The sequence below is a fragment of the Haemorhous mexicanus genome, chromosome Z (genome assembly GCF_027477595.1).
Source record: "Haemorhous mexicanus isolate bHaeMex1 chromosome Z, bHaeMex1.pri, whole genome shotgun sequence".
Classification (NCBI taxonomy): domain Eukaryota; kingdom Metazoa; phylum Chordata; class Aves; order Passeriformes; family Fringillidae; genus Haemorhous; species Haemorhous mexicanus.
Window position 1 is genome coordinate 70,992,032 of NC_082381.1, and position 26,507 is coordinate 71,018,538.

At 39.3% G+C, this 26,507-nt stretch overlaps 1 protein-coding gene across 7 annotated transcripts in view; it reads left to right on the top strand.

The window, feature by feature from the left end:
• The window catches only part of PDE4D (phosphodiesterase 4D), a 533,887-nt gene that overhangs the window by 478,077 nt on the left and 29,303 nt on the right, over positions 1-26,507 (top strand). For 6 of the 7 annotated variants that reach the window (XM_059836725.1, XM_059836727.1, XM_059836729.1 and 3 more), the window contains one exon: positions 8,372-8,484. The exons of the other annotated variant lie outside the window; for it this stretch is intronic. In XM_059836725.1, coding sequence (XP_059692708.1) covers positions 8,372-8,484 — 113 coding nt within the window. The remainder of the gene's footprint in view (positions 1-8,371; positions 8,485-26,507) is intronic. 7 annotated transcript variants of the gene reach the window in all.

Consider the following 26,507-nt stretch of genomic DNA (forward strand, 5'->3'; position numbering starts at 1 on the left):
TGTGTGTCAGGGAGTTCAGCAGTCAAGTCAACTACACAAAGACACAAAAGTTTAGGGAAACAGACTTTATCTGTTTTGGTGCTTACCAAAAAACTTTATTTTATTCCACAGTGATATCTGAATATTTATCTGGAAAGTTTCTAAAGGATACTCAAACCCAAACATAAAAGGTATAATAAAAGTCTTTCCCAGATGAAACCCCCAGTCAGCTTGATCTAAGCAAGTTCCAGTTGATAATGAACATTTGTTGCAGAACAGAGTTGTTAGGTTTTCGAGCTATCGACATCTCAGGCAAAACCAATAGTAATCTGCTCAAAAGTGAAGACAATTTCTAATGAGCACTTTTTGATAAAAACTTGAGTGGTTCCTTCATGTTCAGATTATATGTCCGAAGAAAGCAGGAAAACAAAACTGTGACTTGGTCTTTTTAATAGAGAAATTTTACATATTTATGTTTAGTGATTTTTATTTCTGGTTTTTATCATAATGTCCATGCCAACATATATGAAAAGGGCTCTTCAGCAAAATCCTGATAGGAACAGTGTCCCTTCTAGCAGGGACAAAGACTATTATAGAATTGCAAACATGACAGCATCACCATTTGAGCCACCCACTTTTTTACAAAAATGGCTTTTATTTTCTCAATTGCTAATTTAATCACAGAAGGGTGGAAACTGAAAGGGACTTCTGCAGGCCACATAGTCCAATCCTTCTGCATAGGCAGTGCCAGCTGTAGCTGGTTGCCTAGATTATGCCCTGATGGCTTTTGAAGATTTAAAAGCATTGAGACTCCACAGCACAACCTGTGCCAGTGTTCAGTCACCCTCTCAGGGAAAGTTTTGCAATGTTCAGAGGGAACATCCTGTTGTTTAGTTCGTGCCTGTTGCCTCTGATTTTGTTACACTTTGAAAACCTTTCACTTCTCTCATTATGTTGAATCAACAGCAGTATCCTTCCTGGAAAGAAAATGGCTTACAGCTAGAGGGGAAACTGATTTGAGGATATATCCTCTCCACTGGAAGAAGTTTTTTTTCTATGGTATAAAAAAAGGACAAGAAAGAAACTTGACCAATGAATCCATTATTGAACTCCTTGTCCATGAGAGAATAGAATTGACAATTCTCTCACAACTGTTGGGAGAAAAAGCAATTTTAAAAAGAAACAGACCTTTTCTCAAAAATAAGTTTTTTCATGAGAAAAGCAATAAAAATGCATTAAAAGGACATTGTGCTACTTGAGCTACTTGAAAATCAAAAGCTTCCCCCTTTTTCTTCATTTTGGGCAAACTTGATTCCTTGATGAAAAGGCTTACTTCTTTTCTTCAGTGAGTAAGTGACAGTGGTCCTTCTAGCAAACTCTTATAAGCAGTAGAGTAAGGAATGTGTTAGTACTTTGCCAAATTGGTCAGAGGGGAAAGGAGCACTGGGTAGGGATGAGTGGTAACAGAGGAACATTCATTTGGCCTTGCTGGATATTTGATAATAGCAAAGAGTGGATTTAAACATTCACACTGCAAAATTTTGGTGTGCTTTGTCATTGAGGCAGTAAATTATTTAAATATACTGTCTGTACTGAATGCATGTTTGCCTGGTTGGCTTCAACTGAAAACACTTTTTTTTAAAAAATATTCTGCCTTTCTGTGGCTCTCAAGACTGTTTGTTTAGATGAATTTGCAAATACTTCATACAGAAATTGTTCTAGACTTTGTTCTAGACTTTTGGGCAAATTATTTCAGCATGAGTAACTTTGTTCCAGACCTTTTTTCCAAGAAATACATAAAATGATTACAGAAAAAAAAGCCAGCACAAGTTTGCAGTACCACACAGAGAAACTGAAACATATAGTGAGACCCGAATGATACAGTTCTTTATTTAGAGGAATCAGAAGTGTTTTATTTAGTCTAAACTAACTGTTATAGGCCTTTTTCAAGAGCCCAGTAAGTTCTTCCTAGATATCTGCAGTGTTTCTGTTACCTGGTCTCGTAACAATATAAACACATACTTTTTATCCTTTTGCCCTTGACATTAAGTCTTAGTACACAGAGATATTGTTACATGAGATATTTGGTTTGTTCTAAGACCATGAGAGAAATAAAATCTGTTTCAGGAATAAAAATTACTTTTTTCCTAGATCCTCATTTAATATGTGTTTTGTTTGTACAATTCTTTATGCACTTCTTTTTTATTATGTAACTATAATCAAGTATTTTGACAAGTTGAACACAACTGGAATTTATCATTTACCTCCTATTGTACCCTGAAAGTTTCTACCTTCTCTCATCATGGAGATAAGGCAGTTTTCACAGCCTAAGGCTAGTGCTACTTGTATAAAGCAGTATATCCTTGTCATTTGGACAGTCTCTGCATGTGTAAGGCTACTAACAGGTACAAGGAATTTCTCTTTACTTTGAGAAGAAACTTGGAGATATTCTTAGCATGGAAAAAATTAGTGTTACGAGTGGGACCTTAAAGACACTTTCTGAGAAACCTGCTGCAGCTGAGAGTTTTTCCCAGATGCTCATTCTAAAATCTGATCAAGGGAATTGGTTTGGCAGTGATTGTAGAGAGATGTGCACACATTTCTAGGTGTTGAACAAAAACACCTTTCATAATTACATTTTATCAACAGTAACACATGTGAACACTCCACAAGAGAGATCAATACAGGCTATTGTGACTTAACATTTTAAGTCATAATATGTGTGATGTTTCTCAGTAGATATAAAAAAATTCAGTTGCAAGAAAATGGATGCTATTTCTCTGATGAATAAGAGCTAACATGTCTATGATTAATAGAAACTATCAATATTGACTAAATATATCAGTCACTTCAATTTTAGGACATCACTTAAGTCTCTAAGTATGAACATCCTCATTTACACAAAAAAATACTGATTTGAACCTCTGAGGATTTTATTGAAATGGTAGTTGTAAGAGAAACTGAAAAATCTTTTTTCTGCAATTCTGTTGCTCCAAACTTCAAGCAGTAGGCTGAAGAGCAAAAATACAGAGAGAAAATTCAGGGATGATTTCCAGGGTCTGAATCTCACAGTAGATCATAGAACAATAAAATGGTTTGGGTTGGAAGATTATCTACTTCTAAACCCCCTGCCATGGGCAAGGTCACTTTTTAGCAGACCAGGTTGCTCAGAGCTCCATCCAACCTGGCTCTGAACACTTCCAGGGATGGGGCATCCATAGCTTTTCTGGGCAACCTATTCCAGTGCCTCACCACCCTTGCAGTAAAGATCTCCTCCCAATACCTAATCTAAGCCTACTTTCTTTCAGTTTGAATCCATTCCCCCTTGTCCTGTCACTACATTCACTTGTAAAAAGTCTTTCTATACCCTCCTTGACTGTTCCCTTCAGGTACTGGAAAACCACAATTAGGTCACCCCAAAGCCTTCTCTTTTCCAGGTTAAATTATCCCAATGCAATCTTTCCTCTAGGAGAGGAAAGATCCTCCATCCCTCTGACCAGGCTTGTGCATCACACTTGTGGTCTCCTCTGGACTCGCTCCAGCAGTTCCAGGTCCTTGCTGTGCTGGGACCCCAGAGCTGATGCAGCACTGCAGGTGGGGTCTCACCAGAGCAGAGCAGAGGGCAGAATCCCCTCCCTCCCCTGCTGCCCATATTGCTCTGGATGTAGCCCAGGACACGTTTAACTCTCTGGGCTGTGACCCAGTGCTCATGGCTGGGTCATGTCCAGCCTCTCAGCCACCAGCACCCCCAAGTCCTTCTGGGCAGGGCTGCTCTGGATCTATTTGTCCCCAGCCTATGTTGATACCAGGGATTACCTCAAACTGAATGCAGCACAAGCACTTGGTCTATTAAATACCATGGAGTTCCCATGGGCCACATCTCCCCAGCTTGTGCAGGTCCCTCTGGATGGCATCCCATCCTTCAGGTGTGTCAACAGCACCACTCAGTTTGGGGTCATCTGCAAATCTGCTGAGGGTGCACTCGATCCCTTTATCTGCATCACTGATGAAGATATTAAATAACTCTGGTCCCAGCACAGACCCCTGAGGGCACCACTTGTCACTGGTGTCCGTAGCGATTCTGAGTCCTTGGCCACAACCCTCTAGATGTGACCATCCAACCAATTTATTATCCATCTAATAGTCCACTTCTCCAATTCAACTCTCTCCAATTTAGAGAGTAGGATGTTGTGAGGGACCATGTCAAAGGATTTACAGAAGTCCAGGACCTCCACACCCCTTCCCTTGTCCACTGATGCAGCCAGTCCACTGCAAAAGCCAGTGGATTTGTCAGGCAGAGCTTGACCCTAGTGAAGCTGTGCTGGTCTCTTGAATCACTCCGCTGTCCTGCATTAGCACAGCTTCTAGGAGGATTTGTTCCATGATCTTTCCAGGCACAGAAGCAACCTTGTCAGGTCAGTAGCTCCCAGGGTGCTCTTTCTACCCTTTTTAAAGATGGGCACAATGTTTCCAGTAACAAAGGACTTCTCACCTGACTGCCATGACTTTTCAAATATCATGGAGAGCGGCTTGGTAACTATATCAGCCATTTAGCTGAAGACTCTGGGATGTATCCCATTAGGTCCCATCGACTTAACTATATTAGGGGTCCTTAGGTGGTCACAAACCTGATCTTCCCTTACAATGGCTTTGCTATCCCAGTCCCCATCCATCTGTCTGTCCTCTCAAGAGGAGTGCAAAGAGAGAAATGAAGATTGTGACAAAGATTTGTTGAGTACCTCAGCTTTCTTTTAATCTGTTGTTACCAGTTTATTTCTAGCATTGTTTATCAGGGGGTGCACCTTCTTTGACTTTCCTTTTCTGGTTAGATCTTCCATTCATTTAGAATAGTCTGGAGGTTTTCAGAGCTTCTTCCAGCAGCCTGCAGCTCCAAAAGACAGTACACATGCCAAGACTCTGGATCACATCACTGCTTAGCAGAGTTCTTGTCTTGCCTCCAAGACACTCCCATTTTAAGGCAAGTTGTCAAAGCTCTTCACTTTGTGCTTGCTGAGTCAACTCTTTTCCAGGATCTTTGCGTCACTTAGATGATCTCAACTGATCAGGCAATAATGAAGAATCTGTACTTATTTTTTGATTTTGCTGCTTTGAAATTAATTAAAATACTAAAAAGATTAGTACAAATACACTTGAGTGCTTTTCTACTTGAGTGGAAAAGTATAATATTGCTTTTTGTTCTCCAGGAGTAGCAGAATAACATATATGAAAATCATGACAAACCATTACGTAAAGTGGACACTCTACATAAGTATTGCCATATAGTAATTTTTCCCTTCAAAATTTTTGAACAGAAATTGTTCCCAAATAACCATGCAAGTTAAAATGCAGCCATCTATGGTGATGTGTTAGGCACTGTGCTAAGAATCAAGTCTTTTATAAACACAGACGGTAGAACACTCTTTAAAAAAAAATAGCTGTGAGGTGCCAAATGATTATGGTAGAGCTTTTTCTTTCTGCTGGCCTTTCATTTGTTGTTTTTTTTTGCCTTTTTTTTTTATGTACCATACTGAAAGCTACATATATTGGAATTGCCTGTAATCTGTAAACTGAAAAAAGAACACTTGCTGTCACTTCCTTTTTTCTAAAAGCATATACAAAATAACATGCAAATTCTTAAAGCAGCTGGTGTTAAAATGTTCTCTTCCTCATATTAGAGCCTAATGAGACAAAAAAGAACCTTTGACATTTCAAGATGCCTCTAATTTACAGAAGTTAATCTGTTTTAAGACTTCATCATCTGGGTGGGGAAGCTTGATCATGTGTCTAAAACAAAAAAAAACTATTGGTAGATCAGTCCTGGATGTAATTACAGGGTGCTATCTTAGAGGTAACAGAGAAGTCAGAAACAGTGTTGTGAGGCCCTCAAAGCTGCACAGCTGATAATTATTCTTTTATTCTTAGCTTAGTGGCACCGGAGTGTTATACTTGAAAAGCTGTTAACCTCAACATTTTCCACCACATTGTATAACAACAAAAGTGTGGGCCAAATTTAGAGCTTTGGTACTGTTTAGAAAAAAGCTTTCCTACGGTTGTTCTGCCCTTCAGAACTGCAGGTGTGCTTGTTTGATGGGTACTTTGCCATCATTTAGAAAACCTTTTATTTCCATTTAAGATTGGTCTGACAGCTCTGAGTTCTAAGAATTGTCAGGAGGTGCCAAGTCCAGCAAGTCTTAAGCCTAGCACTGGCCATCAGAATTTCATTTAGCCCGAGTGGTCAGTCGGGTCCCCACGGCAGTCACAGACTCTTGAAGTGTGGCAGTCTGAAGTGGGAGATTGTGAGAAGCAACCCGAGGGTGAGGTGCTTGTGAGTGATGGATTCTGCTTTCTAATGTGCTTTGAGATCGACTGGTAAGGTAAATAGTAGATAAAGATTCCTGAATGTAAGGTGACATTGGTAATGTTTATACTTTTGCTAAATAAATAGCAAACTGAACACTTTATTAGTTTTACCTGAATATTGTATCCCTTGAGTTTAATTTGTTGTGTTCATACTTCTCATACTTTCATACTTGACTTTATCTACATAATCTCTTAAATATTAGAAGGGATGCTAGGAAGGAAGATCTTGTTAAGAAAAACATGGTTCACAGTATCTGATTTTCAAGAATTGCTACTGGGCAGGCTTCAGGCTAGCAGGAAAATAACATCATACAAATTCGTTTTACTGTTTTCAAGAGCTAGTGATCTGTGATGTGTGTTGTTTTAGAGACCATCATGGATTCTCTTTCAATAGCTAAACAGGCTGGAAATCTTGACTTTATTGGCTAGGGAATTCCTTTGGATGAGACAGCATTTGTAGTAAGTATGCATCTGAATGACAGAGTTTACAATTTAATGAGAAGGGGTTTTGTTGAGTATTGGTTAATGTGTTTACTGAAGTGGCAAACACTGCAAAATTTCTATTAAATGGTTCTGCCAATTAATCTCAATTCAAACTTCTTCCTATATTACTTTCTTTCAGATGACAGTGAACTTTATTCAAAATTGTGGGGTGTTTTTGCAATAGCCACAAGTATGTGAAGTTTAAAAGTTGTGAGGGAACTTGAAGTTTCTGAGCATGTGAAACAGGTCTAGCATCCAGGATGTTGTACAGTAATGCACTGAGCCATTTGACAGTAGTCCATGCTGGAATGTTTTATTTGAAAACGAGTTTTAGTTAATTTCTTTTCCTGATTTTTTGCTTCTCTGACATTTTGAAAGTAAGGTTAATTTGAGGTGAAACAAGTTAGGAGATGTTATAGATGTGAAACAAGTCAAGGAAGATATTATAGATGTCCATAAACAGCCCATCGAAGAAATATTTCTCTGCCTTGGAGGAATGTTTGCATGTAGCTGATCTAGATGTGTCCATGCAGGCAGTTTCAAAATTTGATGTTTAAGATACAAGGCTTGCAGGATAGAATACCTGGGTTAAAACTCACTCAGCTCTGAGTTCAATGTGGAGAAGTATTCTTGCCCTCAGTTCTACATTGAAATGAAAAATAGGCTTGGTAGGTGAAGCTTGCACTCTGTATATACGATTATTTTTCTAAAATTATTTGCATGCTGACAGATTTCCTGTTGTTGGGGAGTTATTGAAGAAGGGTACATCTTCCGGTCTGTAACTGAAACTTCTACAGGATAGTTAGTTCCAATTGAATACTTAGCAATTTTGGTTAAATCATGGTCATTATTGGGTTCATTTCTCCTATTGTGATCCTACGTCCAGTTCCAAAACCTTTTCATCTGTTCTTTTGTGCTTACAGCCAACATGCAATACTTTGTGCCTGCTCTAGCACACGCACGCACACAGACTTTGGGTTAGAACAAATACGACTGCAGTTATTTGAGCACTCCTTTGACAGCCGGCGCTTCGGCGGGCCGGCGTTGTTCGGAGCACTCACATGTGCTCTTACACCTTCCCCCACGCTTCTATAAAGGTTACCCGCTTAATTTCTGATGGTGCCGCGGTCGGTAGGTAAGAGAAGGACGGGGAGGACGGCTCAGCGCTCCTGCCGGCGCGGACTGGGGGCTGTGGGTGCCCTCCGCAGCCGTGCCCCGCAGCCCCTGCCCCGCCGCGCTGCCGGGGCGCGGTGCGGAGCCGGAGCCTCCCTCGAGGGGGCGGCGCTGCGGGCGGCAGCGGCCCCGGGGCGGGCGGCGAGCCGAGGCTGGGGGCGAGCCCCGCAGGACCAAAGTTACTTGCCCTCGCCGCCCCCGGTGTCTGCTGAGAGCGCGGCCCAGCGGAGGGGCAGAGCCGCTGCCCGCGCCGGCAGAATGCGGGACCGGCGCCCGGCTCCGGGCACCGGGCAGCGGAGGATGGGCGCGCTGGCGCTCCCCGTGAGCCCTGTGAAACGCTTGGGAACTGAGCGCGCCTTTCCCTGTCTTTTCGCAGAGGAGGCCTACCAAAAACTTGCTAGCGAGACCATGGAGGAGCTGGACTGGTGCCTGGACCAGCTGGAGACCCTGCAAACCAGGCACTCCGTCAGCGAAATGGCCTCGAACAAGGTAGGAGCCCGCGGGCTCGGCCTCACCGCCGCGCTCCCCCCTGAGCGCGGGCCGGGGGTCGCGGCAGCCGGGGCTGTGCCGGGTCAGGGGCGGCCGGAGGGGCCAGGGCGCTGGAGCGGCCCCGGGCGGAGAAACTTGACCTGGGCAAGCAGTGTCCAGCGTAGGTTTGGGAGCGGGAGCTGCAGCTGGTTCTGTTGTGGTTTTATATACCAATTCTTTTAAATTTCAGTGCAAGCTGTCAAAGTGATGCAGGTCTTGTAAAGCTACACTGTTTTCTTGCGTGCGTCAGTTTAAAAACAAAAAAGAGATTGTTCAGGGCTGCTGGCAATTATCTCTTCAGTTGCTCCTTCTTTTCACAGAACCCCATACAGAATTAGGGATCTTTCCTAGAAACGGTGTAGAAAGTAGCGTGAAAGGTGATAAAGATAGTTCCTGAGCCCAGAGGAGCTGTATGGCGGATTCTACTTGTAAACAATGATGATGACAGCTCTCATAACGCTGTTTGTTATGAAAGAACATGCTCTCAACCAAAGTGCCATCACAATAGGCACCTACATCCAGAGGTGTGCTTCTGCAACAGAGTGCGCTCTTCCTTCACATCCTGGAAGCTGAGGATTTGCATTATCTAGGAACTCTGTGATGGGATCTGCTATGGTCTGTATGTGCTTTGGTTTTGCAATTTGAAATTGAGTTTCCACATCTTTAATCCATGAGTAAAATTTCTTTCCTGATTTTGATTTGTAAGAAATATGCAGGTATATTTCTGGAGTTAGTTTTTTTTTAAGGTGAATTAATAAAAGTGCTGTTTACTTCAAAATTTATTTTTATATTTTTAATCAACTGAGTACTTGAACAACAACATATGCAATTAGAAATTATAAGAAAGCTTTAATTATACAGGTTATTTTTCCTACTGTTATGTTTGCAAAGGCAGCTGATGATATTTTAGCATCTTTTAACCATTTCAGTTGTAGTTATTGTTTTAAGTTGGAAGATAGTTGTTTTGACTCAGCTTATGCTTTCTTAATACTCTACTGTCTTGCTTTGGCTGCTCTTAGCAAGTATCTGCTCTTTGTTATTGACAGTTTTTAAGTTCCTGTTGAAGTGTGCCTTCATGTCAGATATGAAGTATCTGCACACTTGTGCAGTTTAATCCCACAATGAAATATTCCCTGTGCTTTTCCTGGCTTTACAGATGCTTAGCACCAATTTGAGCTCTGTTTTAAGAGTTTCCTGCCTGGCACTTTGCTATTCTCAGAACTGCGTTTTCAGATTTTATTGCAGCTGAAAGATCTTTTTACTCAGTACCTATTGTGTATGCATCTGTAAGCTACAAAGTCAAGAGTTTCCAAGGCTGTTTCAGCACTGTATAACTCTGAGACTTTGTTTCCAAAGGGAGTGAGATCAGACTGACAGATGCAACCTGGTCTTTTCTTGCTAACAAGTTTGAACACCTGTCAATTTCCTGGCTTGTAATGTTTGTATAACCATTCTTTCACAAAATGCTGCATTTTCTTCAAGTATTTATTTCTTAACTCCCTATAACAGATGAGATATGCAGTGTCTTTGATTAACAGTGAGGGTAAGCTGCTTCTAGAATGAGGTAAAATTAATTACAAATCAATGTTTTTAGGGTTTGCCAAGTATATTCAGATTTTTACAAAAAGTGGACCTTTTAAAAGTAAAATTTGACAACTGATTTGCATTTATAGATAGACTCAGAGGTGCTCTGGGTTTGATACTGTTTTGTTTGTACTTGTTTGAATAAGTAAGAATTTTCACTCCCTTTTTGGAAATCTAACTCCTTGTATACAAATTTTTTGTCATCTTTCAGTGTTCATTCGGGACGTTTTGTTTTGGTTGGTAAGATAATTAAAAAAAACCAAAGAACAGACAAAAACTCCAAAAAATCCGAACCAAAACCAACAAAGTGTAAATCTGTGCCACTAACCAGCATGTGAGCAATCTTGACTATAAACCAGCAAGCTCGTACCATAGTGTCAGAAAAATTAATGCAGGAGGATTTTCATTTTGGGGTACAGAAGGTTATTGTGAAGAATAATTTCTATTCTTATTACTGAAACATACCCAGCATTTATACAATACTTCCTATTGTAATATAACTGCAATCTTTGACCTCTTAGTGAGGCATATAGATAAATTATACTATTTTACCTTAGTGAGAAACTGAAGAAGAAAAGCTTTGCTCAAGGCGGAGAACATAGACTTCAGTACAGAAATGAACATGCAAAAGTACTTTGCTCTCTATCTGAAGAGTAGGTCCTGTAAAATCAGATTAGAAAGTTAGGAAAAGGAATGTTGGTGGTAGAGAAGAACACAGCTTCTCACAGTGCTTCTCTCTTTCCTTTTGTCTGGCTCTCTCAAAGAACCAACCCACGAGACTGACTGATTGTTGGTGGGGTGTTTTTTCTCCCTGGACTTTTAGCTACTTTCCATAACTATTTCTCTCCCCTTTATTTTGTATGCAACAGCATTTTCATCAGTATTAGTTTTCTTTATTTGTGTGAACAAATGCAAGACATAAGGGGCGGTGTAAGAATTGAACTCTGCACTAGGTAAGAACTTCTGCCCATTGTGGAAAGGCTGCCATAGTAGAGTTAAAAAAAAACCAAAAAAACCAAGGGTGGGAACAGTATTTCATGTCCTAAATGCTTGGAGTAATCAAGGGAGTGAGTCTTAACTCCAGTCCCCTTCTGTGCAGTGAGTCTGAACTGTTGGCTTCATCTGTTTGGAATCCCTTTACTGTTGTAATGCTTGCGTAGGACAAGCATTAGCATATCCCAATCCAGGGATATTTATTTTGTTTAGATGCCCCTCATGCTCAATTAGCAGTAGTCTATGACGTGCCAGCTCACGGCTTTGGATGACGGAAAGTGGAATGACGCAGATACATAAGAAGATCCTTCTTCTCCCTACTTAAAATTGATTAAAGCAGTAGTGACAGGGTGCTATCCACAACCTCTGGATGTGCCCCGGTATGTTGTGGGACAAAGTGTTACCCAAAAACTTTGAAAGCAGGCTGCAGGTCTGTTCTGCAGGGAGCCTGCTGTGATGCTTGGCTGCCTACATTACATCAGTATGACTTAAATATCCAGGTGATTTCCCATTTCCAAACCACCCCCATAATACAAAGATTTCCAAATACTTGCAGCCATTGCATGTGAAGTAACTGATGGATGGATCTCTGGTGCACCCACAGGCATAGTTTGCAAATCAGTGTGATTTTGAAAGGACATAGTAGGTAGTTGTAAGGTCACTTGTTGTGGTGAATCTTACAGTACTTGGTGTTTACTTATATTGCTGGCTTCTGAAATGGGGTACTAGCAAGAGAAAAACAGCTTTTTAAAAGCACAGGAAGTTTGACATCTTCATTCTCCTCTAGAAACCCTTTAAAGTTTTGAAAGGTTCCAAAGCAAACATATAAGAAGCGCCTTAAATTTAGAAAATTGACTAAAATGTCTTTCCTTTTTGGAGAACTGTCTGGTTTTCTGTATAATGTAATCTTAATATTGCCTGATGTTAGTGGACTGTAGTATTGTTGTGTTTTCCTGAGTAATGCTTTCTTGAATAGATAAAATATAGTTTAGGAAAAAGTTTGCAAATCTGGGTCATTAGAGATAGGATCCCAAGGCACAATTAGATGTCACTGTTTAACTGTTCATATTTCCACATATCCCAACCCATATCACTTTTTGTTAAACTGAATTGTGACTAATATCTCCTGAAAAATATGGGGTTTAGGAGGATACTAACTTGTTGATTGTGATTTCTCACTTTAGATACAGCTGCATTTTGATGCATATATAAAATATTTTAAAATTTCCAAGTTGCATAGTGATGATTTTTTGACTTTTTTTTTTATTTTCTTTCTTTTTTTTTTTATGACTACCATCCTCAGGGTTTTTTTCTGGCTAAATAAGATTAAAGCAATATTTAATAGATTTTAAATTACCTGGGAGAAGAACTGTCTTCTTCCAGTACGCAGTTTACCACTACCTAGTTTATGGATCTGCGAGTTAGTCTGTGATAGACAATACACAAATTAAAAATTCCAGTAATACAGATGTAGCAATTCCTCTCTGTTAGATAGCATTATTTGTAAATTACTCAAACATGGAGAAGTATGTATAATGAAACTTGTTTGTAAAAGTGTATTTTCACTTCTGTAATCATGATTTTGCAAGCATCTCTTGTTGGTGCTTTATGTGCCTGAGTATCTCCACTTACACATGGGAAAAGTTTCAAACTGAGTCGTTTTTGTTTCAGCTTTAGCTCTCCTGCAGATGATGTTTTTTACAGGATTTGCTAATAAATGGTAAAGCGCAAGGCTTTAGAAGATGTCAATCATAGGCCACTTCTTTCCCACTACAAATGCAAATGAATATCCTTGTCCAGGAATCTCTTTTAGGTATTAGAGATGAGAAAATTTTGATTTCATTTAATCGGACCACGTTAACTACAAATCTACTTTGTAAGTGTAGACTTTCTTGTAATTGTCCAGGTTGTAAAGCAGTATTTGCAAATGTTTACAGATTAGAGTAGAAGTCTATTTAAACAGTTACTAGTGCTATCTACTTTAAAAAAAATTTTCTGATATTTATTTTGGTGATTTGAAAATACCCAAAGTGTCAATTTTATCAACCAGCTAATGTCCAAAGACTACCCTAATGTAACACAGGGCTTATATTTATAGTCCTGAACTTATCGCCTACCATGTACATTAAAACAATAATCTTAATGATACTTCTTAAAAAAAAATTACTTACCTGTAAATATGTAATGTAAACCAAAATGATACTTGAAGGCAACTTGAAATCTGTTCTGTTACTTTTTTTTTTTTAGCTTTCCTCCTCTGCTACTTTGAGCTGGTTTGTAATCACATTTTCTTACTGCTAAAAAGTATTTTTCCTTTCATCTTTTCAGCACTTAAAAGCTCACACAGGTAATGGGTGGCTGACTAACATAATATCTGGGGAAAGAGTGAGGCTAAATTTATTACTTAGGTCAAATAATGGACCATGTATAAACCCTAAAATACTTCAAACAGAGGTGCTGTGTTACCTTCACTGTGTTTTCCCAGGAAAGCCCTGCTGCCAGCATTCTAGCATGAGCCTTGCTAGGGTGAAAAAAGCTGGGCCAGAGGCCCTTGGCAGCTCTTACACAAAAGCCCCCACTGAATGGAGAAGCATTATTGTGTTACCCCAGGCTGACAGTAGCTCTCTGAGTTTACCCAGGCTCAGAATAAATGGAGCTGATGACAGACTGACTTCTGATTTAGTCCATCCATCTGTTTTATCATTGTCTTGTTCTGTGAAAAAGCTTAAGTGCTGTGGTGGCCGGTACTTTTGTATGGTCCTAGATAGGCTGTGTCTAGAACTAATCAACGTGACTGAGTCTTTTGTTAACAGGCTAGATTTTACCGTTGTCTTTTTTCTGTTCTTGCTTCCAGCTTTGGGGTTAGGTTCATGGCACAGTGAGGAGCTTGTCTTCAAAAATTACCTTTTGTATGTAAAAGCATAATTTTTTTGCAATGGTTTTTCCAAATGTGGAAGCTCAGCTGGAGTAAAATTGTCTCCTCTGTCACAACCACTGGTTAAATTGACCTGCTTCCAGTTAAGGGACAAGATAATATGTCAGATCCACTTAAGAGGGTTTAAACATCGGTCATTCACTTGGGTTAGCTACTGCATATAAAAAACAGGTGCTGGAAGCATAGCAGTAGAAAAGAAATTTGTTGCTTTCATGAGTACATACAAGGTTTCTTATGTGGCAGTCCTCTTATATAATGTTTGGCAGTGCCATTGCATTTGCATGGCTGACATTATGGTTTAACTGGGTCTTAAATTGTCAGATCTAAGAAAATCTGAGGATTTGGTTAGCTCTTTAGAATACTGCTTGTGATTAAAATTGTGATTAAGGGGCAGCTGTTAGCCAGAAACTGCTTGTTCAGTGCAGTGACAGGAAGTTTTTTATTCATTAAAGATTTCAGTTTGTACAGTGACAAAGTAAAGGTATGTTGATAGGTGGCAAGCCTCAGTTTTAGTTAATTCACACTTGTGTGACTTCCCCAATTTTGTTGTACTTTATAGCAAAAGAAAAGGTCAAGAGTATTGTGGAGGTAAGAAAGGACTAGATTGCTAGGAAAACTGCTTGCTTTCCACTGAAGCCAGACTGAAAGAAATTTAAGACCTCTGGGCATGAGTGCAGTTCCCTGTACACAACCTTACTTGCTCTCGTGCGAGACCTCATGCTGGAGAGCAGAAGGCTTGCTCGGGGGTAACTGCAGTGATGAGTGAGGTGTACATATATGTATACATATAAAAATAAAAGGAGACAGCACTTTCCTTGCTGAGCTGTACAGGCATGTGCTGCAGCAAGATAAAAGGTGAAACTCTCCTTCCTGCAGAGGCTTTGCACCAGCCACTCTTTATCATTTATGGACACCTCCATCTTCCAGAAACAAGTGAATAGAGTAGTGGTGCCACTTCATCTGTGGCTGAATCTTTTCTGTAGAAATCCTGCTGCTTCCATAGGGGTTGTGGGGTTGCTGACAAATGAGAAAAATCATGAAACATAGTCTCTCTGCTAGGATAGTGAAGTAAATGCGGTAAGTGAGGCTCAAGGCAACTGAGCTGTAAGCAGCCCTCACTCCTTGTGTGGGTACATAATGGCAATCATTGTCCTCCTCAGGCCATGACAGGCAGGCAGTTGTGATTTCAAAACATCTTAAATCTGTGGTAGGGTCAGCCTCTTCCCCATTTTTTGGGACTCCTCTATAACAGAATTATCCAGCTTAGGCTATCCAGTTCTGCACTGGTGGAAAGGAGCCCGGAGTTCATAGACATAACACTTGATGGAAAGAGCACTGGTATTTCAAGGCTCAAAAACAAGATAGGATCTCTGAATCTCACAGATTCAGTTTGTATGTTAAATTTTAGAGGAAAAATAGGGTTTTGCATCTATCATTCACTGCTTTTTGAAAGGTCCTGGATGTAAGAGATGTGTAAAAGAGAGATTATGCCTCTCAGAAGGTTGCTATTATTTAACACTTTACAGCTTTTTAGCTGCTTCTAAGATTGCAGATCTTCTTGGTCCCTAATAACTTGATAATTTCTTCCATAAATATAAACAAATTGTCCATGCCAACATACAAACAGACATTTTTTTTGTAGCCTCTTTAATTATAGGAACTACCACAGTATGAAAGATTTTTTTCCTTTAGCATAATGGGACAGAAAAACCAGACAAAATGCTACAGAGTAAATAACTAGAGTGTAATATAGGAAAACTACATTATTTTCAACCACCATAATAACAGATTTTAAAATTATGTAATTTTTCTAGGAATTGAATTATTTAGTTAAGATGCAGACATCATTGTGGCTTCTTTTTTGGCATTTACAAAAAAATATTTCTTTTTCCAAAAACTTTTATTTGGAAAGTTTTTTCATGGGTATGCATATCTAATAACTTCCTTCTTAGTAATAAGGTGGTATTCAGGACAACTGAAAGGTATAAGAAGTATCTAAATACTTTTGATTCCTTATGATGATATTTAGAGCCAAGAATGTTGTCATTGTATTCCTGGTAGGCTGCTGGAAAGCAGTGGCCATCGTTTCTTTTTATTTTTAATCAATTTTGTGTTTCTAATAAGAGGCAGCTTCTACTATTATATGAGGTTTTGGTACAACATATGTGGTGTTTGCTGAAATGTCGCTTCAGACTTTGTCTCATAAAGATACTGTACTAAGAAATTGTTTTCCTGTTGCAGTTATATTAGTAGAGGTTTTGGTATCATCTGCTAAAACTTTACATGTTTAGGAGATTCACCACAGGATTAAGTATATTGTAGATGGATATTTCCCCATCTGTGATTTTTTTCTTTGTTTGTTTTTGTTTTGGTTTTTGTTTTTTTTTTTAAATAAAGCTTATTTCAGTAGAAATTGATCCCAATTAACTCACAACCGGTCCCCATGTGAGCTGCAAAACTGAATCTAAGCAAGCTGAGGCACGATGGAAAGTGATGCTACTCATCCTGCCTTGAAACCATGTGAGCAGGGCGGTGGCCAGCACCTGCCTCTTGAGCTTGTTCACCTCTGAGCAGGTCAGAGGTGAACCTGCCCTTTGACTGCCCTGTTACAGGCCTGGTGGGCATGATGTGCTGCCATGGGGGACTGCTGCTTCATCTGGATCGACAGCCAAGGGAGACACTGCTGTGCTAGGGCAATTTCAAGTTCTGCCTGTTGTTCTCTCTTTGCCTGCTCCAGGTGTTGAAAAGGAGCTGCACAGACAGCAGTACAATCTCCAATTGCCAGCAGTGGAGCAGCACTGAATCAAGCTAATGTGTCAGGCCTGATTACAAGATTGTCTAGAAAAAAAAATTTAAACAGCTTGCTGCTGTTATTAAGTTGTTGTCCACTGATATATGTCCCGCTGATGAAAATGAGCTGGTTGAATACTTCTATAAGATCCTACAGCACGACAATACCATCAACTAAACCTTCCACTCAGAATTGATGCTGGTTTATGCAAAATGAAGTCAATGTTAATTTTACAGCCAAGCCTTACAGGAAATATGTATGGTTAACTCCAACCTCCTAACCATTCCACTACGTCAGTCATATTACCCAGATGTGTAAGTCCAGGAGTATTTTTTGATGCATGTAAATATGTGTGGGTTTTAATTGAATTTGTTTACATGATTTAGAGGACCTGTAAAAGCAGGCAATAATGTATTTAAACCAGGCTATCTGATTTGTGTCCAAGGTTGACTGTACAGCCTTAATGCAGTAGTTTTATCCAGGGTTACAGACAGCCTCACACTGCCAGCTGAGATAGTAATATTTTCATTAACATGATTTTTGTGATCCAGAATCAGCTGTTATAACAGAGATGTCTTTTTCTAATGACCAAGAGTAAAATAAATAGCAATAAAGATGCTCTCGTTACCATTAGGACTCCAAACTGAGTAGGTAGAATTTTATAATAAGATACGGTTCTCTTGTTCTATACCGATAGCTGTCAATAGATTCAGAACCCCTGCACCAGTTGGTACTTAAAAAGGTATTTCAGTTGCAGGGACTAGATATAAAGATATTTTTTCCTACTCTCTCCCAGAGTAGTGGTCTATATTGAGCATTGTAAAATATAAATGGAAGGATTATTTTATGTAGAAACAGTGACTTTTCATAATATATTGCCCCCCCTTTGGTGCTTCAAAGGGTCATTGAAATGAAGAGCAATTTTTAATAAGTGAGGATGTGATTCATGTGTACTTGCGGACACAAGGAAACAGTTCATTGTTTTCAGAGCTGATTAGAACAAAGGAAGGATAAACATCCTAGGTTTCATGTAGTTTATGCTCTTTAGCAGTATTTCTACAAACCTCATCCCTGGTACATGGAAAAATTAATTCAGCTAATGAGTAGAAGGCACAGTAGAGCTTAGAGTAAGAAAAAAAGAAATAGCAGGATAGTGCTCTTTCACTAATAGAGAACAGTCTGTGGAACAGAAACAAATAAAAATCAGGCTGCTGGATAGACACTGGACCTGAGCATCTTTAAGTATGTTTAATGAAAAATTGACAAGACAGACTAGAAAACAGACCTTTTTTACACACGTAATAATGTTTTGAGTAGTTGATGTGTTTGCCAAACTTTATTTGCACTATGATAAGTAATGACAAATTTAAGGAACATTTGAATTTGTATTTTCAATTATTCGATAACTTTAAAAAAAGCAAAATTGCTCTTTGCTTCTGCAAATGGTTATGCAGGTGTGCTACTGCTGGCTTTACATATGGTTGATGTTTTTGAGTATTTCAACAGTAGTGAGATTCTTTGCTACTGTTGGTAAGCTTTGTGGCCACAATGCATTGGTGAATTTGTTACCTCCTGTACAGTGGGGACACCCTGATACCCTTAAAATGATGAATGGGTAGTATGAGAGTCTCCAGCCCTTTGGTTTTGGCTGTGGTTTCTCCATGCACAAAGGGACTTCCTCTACAACTACACATGAAACAATGTTTTCAGTTTGGTAGCTGAAATGAATGAATAAAATAATTATATTTTAAGGTTCATGATGAGCATGTTTGTAAAGATGTTTCTTTACTGAACTCTTGTTATTTGAATTAAACTTCTCACTTCTTTGAGGTTCAATAGCAGCATCTCAGAACCCGGGGGACCAACAGATGCTTGAGACTTTGCAAAACGCAGTGTTTATTTTGCTTTCTAAACCTGTAGTTATGGGAGATTCTTCCCTCTTAGCCTTAACCCCTGTTCAGCTTCTGCTGCCACAAAGAACTGGAACTTCAAAGTACTTCTGCAGCCTAATCCGGATGCATTTTTTTGCCTGAGGTGTTACGCGTGTCGAAGCAGACCTTGTGTTTGGTGTTGCAGGGAGAGTGCTCCGATTGCTCTGCATTTGTGCCCTCTGCTGCTTGCTGATCTCCTCGGCAGAGGGTGCCGGCTCCTGCTGCTGCTGCTGCTGCTGCTGCTGTGAATGCTCGCCCTGCCGACCCAGGCACCACGATAGCAACGGCCTGGGCCTGTCCTAAGCCAACAGGTCCGGGAGAAAAAGTGCAAGCCTAACCTATGCCGTGGCCAAAGCAACAAGCAGAGATGAGGGTGCCTTTTTGTAGTAAATGTAGGTTGTGGTGTCTCAGCAAGAAGCCAGAAAGTGTCCTTGATGCTTTGGCAAAACTATTCTGTGTGTACGTGTCAGAGTATTTCAGTTTTACACTGCTTGCAGGAAAACAGCTTTAAAAAACAAAAAACAACAAAAAAAGAAATTAATTTAAAACTGCAAGAATGCCTTTAAATTAATTATTTTTTTTGCTTGCAATGAAAGTTTCAGCTGGAGAACTTAGAAGCATGTTTAGTCCTAGAGGTGTTAATGTAATGAATTTTTTGACAAATCACTGAATGCCTGTTTGGCTACATAAGCTTTAAAGCCCAGCACCCAGATTTCTCAGTAATATGACTGTATTTTTCCGGTGCTCTGAAGCATGGTCAAAGTTTTGTGTGCCTGAATATTGGACCCAGGTAAGATTGCATTTTGAAATTTGGTAGTTGCCCCCCCCCTTCCCCCCTTCCCCCTTTCATCAGTAAAAACTGATGTGTGTCTTCTAGCTGGGATGGATTTCCTATAGCTCTTTTTGGTTCTTGCTGAAAAGGTTTCAGGATGAAGAATTTTTTGATACTTTTGATACTTTTGGTAGTCAGAGCTTGGCATTTCTAGCACAGCTTTCTGTTCATACATCTATTTTAAAAATGGAGAAGCTAAATTTTAAATACAAGATGATAAAGTGCTCTAAAAATTTGTACAAAAACAAATCTTGGTATTTGGAAGCTAATACGATGTTTTTTTTGTGGTCAGGAATATACATCTGTAATTTGATCTTTTTTACCAGGCCTGTGAGAGGTAGATAGGAATGAAAATACAAAATAAAACTGTGCTGTTGGGGTAAAATAAATCTTCAGGAAGAAAAATAGTTTGATAACTATGTTGTGGTGTTTTGTCTTTTCAGCTAGATACAATTCCTGTGCTCATGTGTCTTTTAGATTGTATAGATGTGGTATAAATAAAAGTATGCTGATGTACGTAGGCAGTTTTGTTTGTTCTTGAAATTGTTATCAGAGCTTGAAAAATGTCCCAGTTGTAGAAAACTAAAGCTGCCTTACTGATCAGAGGCAGAATGAGAGGACAGATGCTGTGTTTTAAATCTTATTACAACCTGTTACTTCAATAGTGTGGCTAAGTAGGAAACCGTGCCTTAATTACTCTTGAGGGAAGAGTTATATGGGGATTTTTTATTTTCTTTCTTTGTTTCCTTCTCCTGTGTCTTGGCTATTGTGAAATAGCATGCTATATACAAATCTTTGTGTTCTCCAGCATCTCTTTTCAGCCCCATGTCCTACCCAGCGATGATGTCTCACCTTTGGGTGTTGCACATAATTTTGTTGAATGGTGAGAGTCACAGTGACTTGTACTGTGTCTGCTGATTGCTGCTGATGGACTCATAGGTAGCAGCCCTGCAAGGGATAGGATCCATTTTGACATGTACTTCTACCAGACTACCAGGGTCTTTGAGAGTCTGTTTTCAGACTTGGACAAATCACACTGCTTTGCTTCATAGTCCTTTTTGTCTCAGAAAATTTTCTAATCAAGACCTGGGACTTTAACTGGTATTAGGAACTTATACTAATATTTTAATATGAGGTGACTAATATAGTGGTGCAGTGGAAAATATTCAAGGCAAATCCTCATTTTAGTCGGGAAAAGTATGTGTTGTACTTACACTGGACTGGGTAATATTGGGAATTCTCACCACCTCAAGCGCAGAGAAAACAGTCTAAAAATGAGAAACATTTTGTTTTTAAAAACAAGGATTATGAATTTTACATGTGTAGCAGTAGATTAAGAAGTAACTAAGAATATAGGCATATCAATCTTTTGAAGTGAGTATGAAAATTAACGTAAATAGTCACTGAAGTTATCAAATACTGCATCTTATTTTGAATGGACTTTGCCTTAGATGAGACATACACTCCTGGCTAACTTCACAGTCCTGAATGGATGAACTGCATTTATTACACAGTTTCAGGTTCTTTTCTCTGATTTGGAGATTGAACATAAGATGACACTGGACAGGAGTGGGCAGGACTGACGTACCAGGGCATCACTCCTGTTGTCTGGGACATTTGAACACTTTGTGTGAATTCAACTAGCTGGAGCTAGTGAGAGTCTTTACATTTATTTCATCAGGCTGGGAATGGAGCCCAAAGCTGGTTTTATTTGTCATTGTTGTCACTTTGATAAAGAGCTAATAGAATCAGCTGTTCACAGGAGCTTCTTTGGAAGACTGGAGAAAAGCTTATTTAGACACAGACTGTGACTTTTTTGACATCTCTATTCTTGTGAGGGCAAAAGTGGGTTTCTGCATGCATGCCCATGTAATTGGATAGGCTGATGTCTTTCTGCATTTGCCGAAGTCTTTCTGGTGTTTCGTGTGCTGCTCAGAGCCTTTTGAGCTGCTGCAAATATTGTATGTAAATGGGCAAAAAAGCAGACAAAGTTTCCCAGGTTGTTTGTTTTTTTTTTTTAACAAAAGAAAATGTGAGCCAAAGATGATGATACCATACCTTTTTGGTTTTGTGTGATTTTAAGATGTTTTTCAAATTAGGGATGATTTTTATAGAGACATAAGAGTATGTATCTAAGAGGACTGAAATATGAAAAATGCATTGATTCCTGTTAAATTACCTAACAAAATTGAAAGATTAATAGAGAATCTTTTACTTGACTAATGTCTTTGCATTTTTTTTATCCATAATGCAAGTCCATCAGAGACTGTAGCTCAATCTAATGTTGTATTTCCGTTAATGGAGCCTAATCAGTTTTCAGTATGCAACGTTACTTTCATGTTTTTTAATCTACTTTTCACTTCAAATTTTGTATGAAGACGAGATTTATTAGTTTAGTGTTCAGAAGAAGTGATCGTTTATGGGTTATCATTGGTTAAACAGAGGTTTTTAATTTTAAATGAAGTTTTCTTTAAGGCTTTTCTGTACTACGTAAGTTCATAAGTGAACTAAATTATCAAACCTAAAGTATATTAAGTTGTTATGAGTGTACTTTTAATGATTGTTAAGTACAAAATATTAACTTAAAACAAGCCATGCATAAAAGCAGCGCTAGCAAAAGGGGATTACTGTATGGTGTTACAGTATATAGTGGAAACTGCTAAATACAAGCCACACTGGAGTATTTTAAAAGAAAATATTGATTGAACTATCAAACTGTTTACTTGGAAATATGGATTTGTTGTCAAACTGAGGTTTTACAGGAGCAGCACTAATTCTTGTAGAAAAAGTAGCATAAAAGCGTTTTCTGCATTTGAACAGTCAGTTGTGAATAATATTAAAATACTGAAAAACAACCCTTGGAGGATGACTACATGGGTGCCTCTCACCTAAAATCCGTTTCTACAATGTTAATGAGAAATGCATATGTTTATACTCAAATGCGTGACTTGAGATACTCATGGTGCTTGCTTTGGTGTTAGATTAGTTTCTCAAAAAGAAGAGAAACTCATGCAGGTGAGAGGACTCCTACAATATTTCTGCTGTTGTGATAACTGATTGGAGACTAATAGGTGTAGAGGTTATATGAGCTACAGCTCTCTTAGCTAAAACTTGGTGCAAAAATGGCTGTATTAAGAAGGGCTTCTGGCTGTAGCCTGTGGACTCTGAGCTGGCAAGGTTTGAGCCTTGTAGCACAAGGAAGGTTCTGGGTTAATATCTCTGTCTCACAACAACCTACGCTGTGGAGTAGGAAGGAACAAAACGCTCTTGGGATGGAGTGATGCAGGTATGCATTCGTGGAAGAACCTCCAAAGGGGACATGGTGACTTGGGACAGTGAGGAGTGCTCACTGTCTGGCGTGGGTGTGTCGCTTGCCCTTATCAGCACTTGGCCCACATCTGCCCTTATCAGCACTTGGCCCACGTCTCCCAGCATGGCCTGGTCGGAACCTGCTGATCCCTGGCTGTGTGTGAGCTCATCCGTGGCTGCTGGACTGAGTGCCAGGCAATGGAGCAGAGCCGGTCCACGTGACGGGGATGCAGCAGCACCCAGCGAGCGCTGTCAGTGCCGCGCCAGGAGCAGAGACCCTAAAGGCACTCGGTTTCTGTGTCCAGCATGAGGGGCAAATCACTGGTATCTGCCAAAAGCTGCCTCATGCAAATACTGAGACTTCTTGTAAGAGGGATTTAAATCACAGAGGTAGGCTGTTCAGGAGCATCCTGTTCAGGAAACTACAGAGCTGCCTTTGGCCTGGTTATGTTATCATGTCTCCATCTCCCTCATGTGGAGCCATAAACCCAACTTCACAGTGTGCCTGAATGTGGGACTGGAAACCACTTGGGTTTTGTGATTGCTTGCTTGATTTGACCTAGAGGCATTCAGGTGAAATGCTTACTTACACAGAGAAACAACATGGAATTTTGTTTTGTTTCCCTGTGTGCGTGAGACAAGGGTGTAATGGATGAGACTAGTTGTTTCACTTGTTCCAGATAAATAGATGTTCATTATTTTGTGAATCTCTGTAGGTGTGGAGCATATTTCTAACATCTAAATAAATAATCAAATGAAAGGTATGAAGGACAGATTGAAATGAGTATTATAATTTCTTCCTTGAAAGAACAATGATGCTATCACATGCACCTTAATAAGAAATACAACAGCCATGGTTTAATAAGAACTGGAGTGTGAACCAACAAAATTGCATGAAACAATTTGCAGTTGGCTTTCAAAATGTTGGTGTCTACAGTGTGTGATTTGTAGGCATTTGCTAAGGCATGTTTATCAGAGCTATATTGAGCTTGTTGCAGTGTTAGTAATCACTTCATATTCCACAAATCCCTGGTTTTGTCTATGTAATCTTTTTTTTTTTTTTCACAGCTGTACAAAGATTAATGAAAAACTCATTTCTTTTAGCATGAAATTACAACTATTCAGCAGTATTTCTGATGAACATGACTTTGGCGAGGTCTGCAGTAGAAACACATCATTAAAATAAAAATGCCATGTTACAGGAGAAGTAAGATTAATCCTGCAATACCTGTAAAACCTGAGGTTTGTTCTTGCATAGCAAACTAGCTTTCTGTATGAAATAGGAATCCCTGTAAAGCTTAGTTTGTACTGGTATAGCTGTATCAGTATTGGGATAAGTGTGCCATTGCAGCTTTCTGAATTATTACACTCTTTGTACTTTTCCTAGATATAGCTATCTGCAAAAATGTCTAACATGGGTATAAGCTTCTTTCATGGCTATACCATGGTAAATACTTACAGGGTGTTTATTTACTTTCAGGGTGCATCTACATAAAAAAATAGAAATAAGGTTTTCATACAATTCTGCATTTTTAGGGTCATTGATATGTAAGTTGCCAGTTTTCTGTCAGAGCAATAGCCACCCGAACTATTTGTTACTGCTTTCTGTCTCCTCAAATCTGCCGTCATAACTGCAGCTGTTGTCACACCCTGGTCGACCTTTCTCTGATCTAAATTGGTTTTTAACAGTAGCTTCTCAATAATTGACATAGTTGTGATAGGATCATGTTCAGGGGAAAATAAATACATAGCAGAATATTGTAACAAGATTAATATTTGTTGAAATTAAACTCCATATAATGTGGGGTGTTTTTTTAGAGACTATTACATACATATGTAATCTGTCATTATGTGGAAAACTTTCAAGAGAACGATTGGTATATATCGTGTCTTAAAGGATTGACAGTGGTCCCCAAAATAAGAGTTGCAATAGGTGTTGTTTCTGTTGCCTGTGCAATTGCTCACGAGTGTCTATTGAAAATGCTGCAGCTGTAGAGAATACCTGTAAAGACCCTGCTCTGGTATGGTTGAAAATTAGTGAACCACATTGTGACATTTACAATCTGAAAAAAGCTTCAGGCTTCTACATAATCATAGCTAATGCCTTTATTATCACTAGAGGGCAGTAAATACAAACACTGAATTAGGTATCTTATCAGAATGTGTTAATTTTTTTCTTCTTTTTTTCTTTTTTTTTTTAATTTAAAATAAAAAGGGAGCCTTACTCTTTATTAAACACCTTAGCTCCTGGGTTTTACTACATACTTCCCCTAAAATAGTTCAAAGGAACATCATCGTCTCAGTTTGTTTAGCAACGTATAATTCTTGTATTTTATGCATAAGAATTCTGTATTCCAAATAAAAATATCTGAAAAATAATACTGCATAAGCTATTCCATAATTTTTAACAAATGTAATTCTGACAGGCTGAAGGCTTCCAAGAAAATCTTTTTAAAGCAGTATAATCGTGCTGTAGTTAGCACACTTATAACTTCCTTGAAAGAACTGGAGATATGTTCCACTTGCAGTCATCAGTTCTCAGCCACCACTGAAGTTCATCTCTTTTTGATATCAGCATGAGACACAGCTTTGTCTCTGTCCCTGCAGCTCACTTAGTGTGTGGCAGCTGGTTGCCACAGTTGAAGCAACTTCTCGTATTTGTAAAATTACTAATTGTTTGGGACTTTTTACTTAAATCCTACGGTTGGTCTCCTAGCATGGATTCTTATGTCGACCCAGAGAATTTTGGTGAGGCTGGTTGATTCAGCATAGTTTTCTTGTCTCTGGCTGTCCTACTGCTTCCTCTAGTCCGGCTCTGGGTTTTGGCTGAGTCCATCCACATGCTCTTGCTTGCTGAATGAAATGACCATTCTTTTCTGCTGTGGTCTTCTAGCACTGAGTGGACTCTCCGTTCTGTGGGGAAGCTTTGGTGGTGTACATACCAGCACAACTCACAGATGGAGCTGGCTAGTGCTGTGAAAACAGTGCTGCGTTTGTGACCGGTAGGAGCTGGTTTTAACATGGGTGATTTTTGCTGTTCTCTAATGTGTGAATGTCAGTCTCAAAATCATTGAATAATAAAATGTTTGGGTCGGAAGGGACCTTAAAGATTATCTAGTTCTAACCACCTGCCAAAGGCCTAATTTTTTCATGTTTTCAAAGGCTCTTAATTTGGCTTATGGGGATTGTTCAGGCTATCTGTTCTTGTTTGTAATGCATACAAGAAATTGTTTGTAATGCATTCAAAAATCTTGAAAACTAAAACTGGTGATATGCTTAGATGTCTACTTCTTTGCTTTACTTTTTGCTGCTTACTAGACAAGAGGCACTACATCCAGCACACTTGTATTCAGAACTGATGCTCAGACATCTCTCAAAATGTTCTCAGTGCAATTTCATAGTCAATCCAAGGGGTTGCTTTTGAGAGCACTGCTCTTCTCTCAAAGCTAAGTACACTTTAGTATTACCCATCACTTATATGTAGTAGGAAAGATCAAGGTGGTAACATTCCCATCATGTGACAGTTCATTCAGTTCATGCAACTGAATCACAGAATCAGAGAATAAGGTTGAAAGTGACGCCCGTGGGTCATCTGGTCCCACCTCTTTG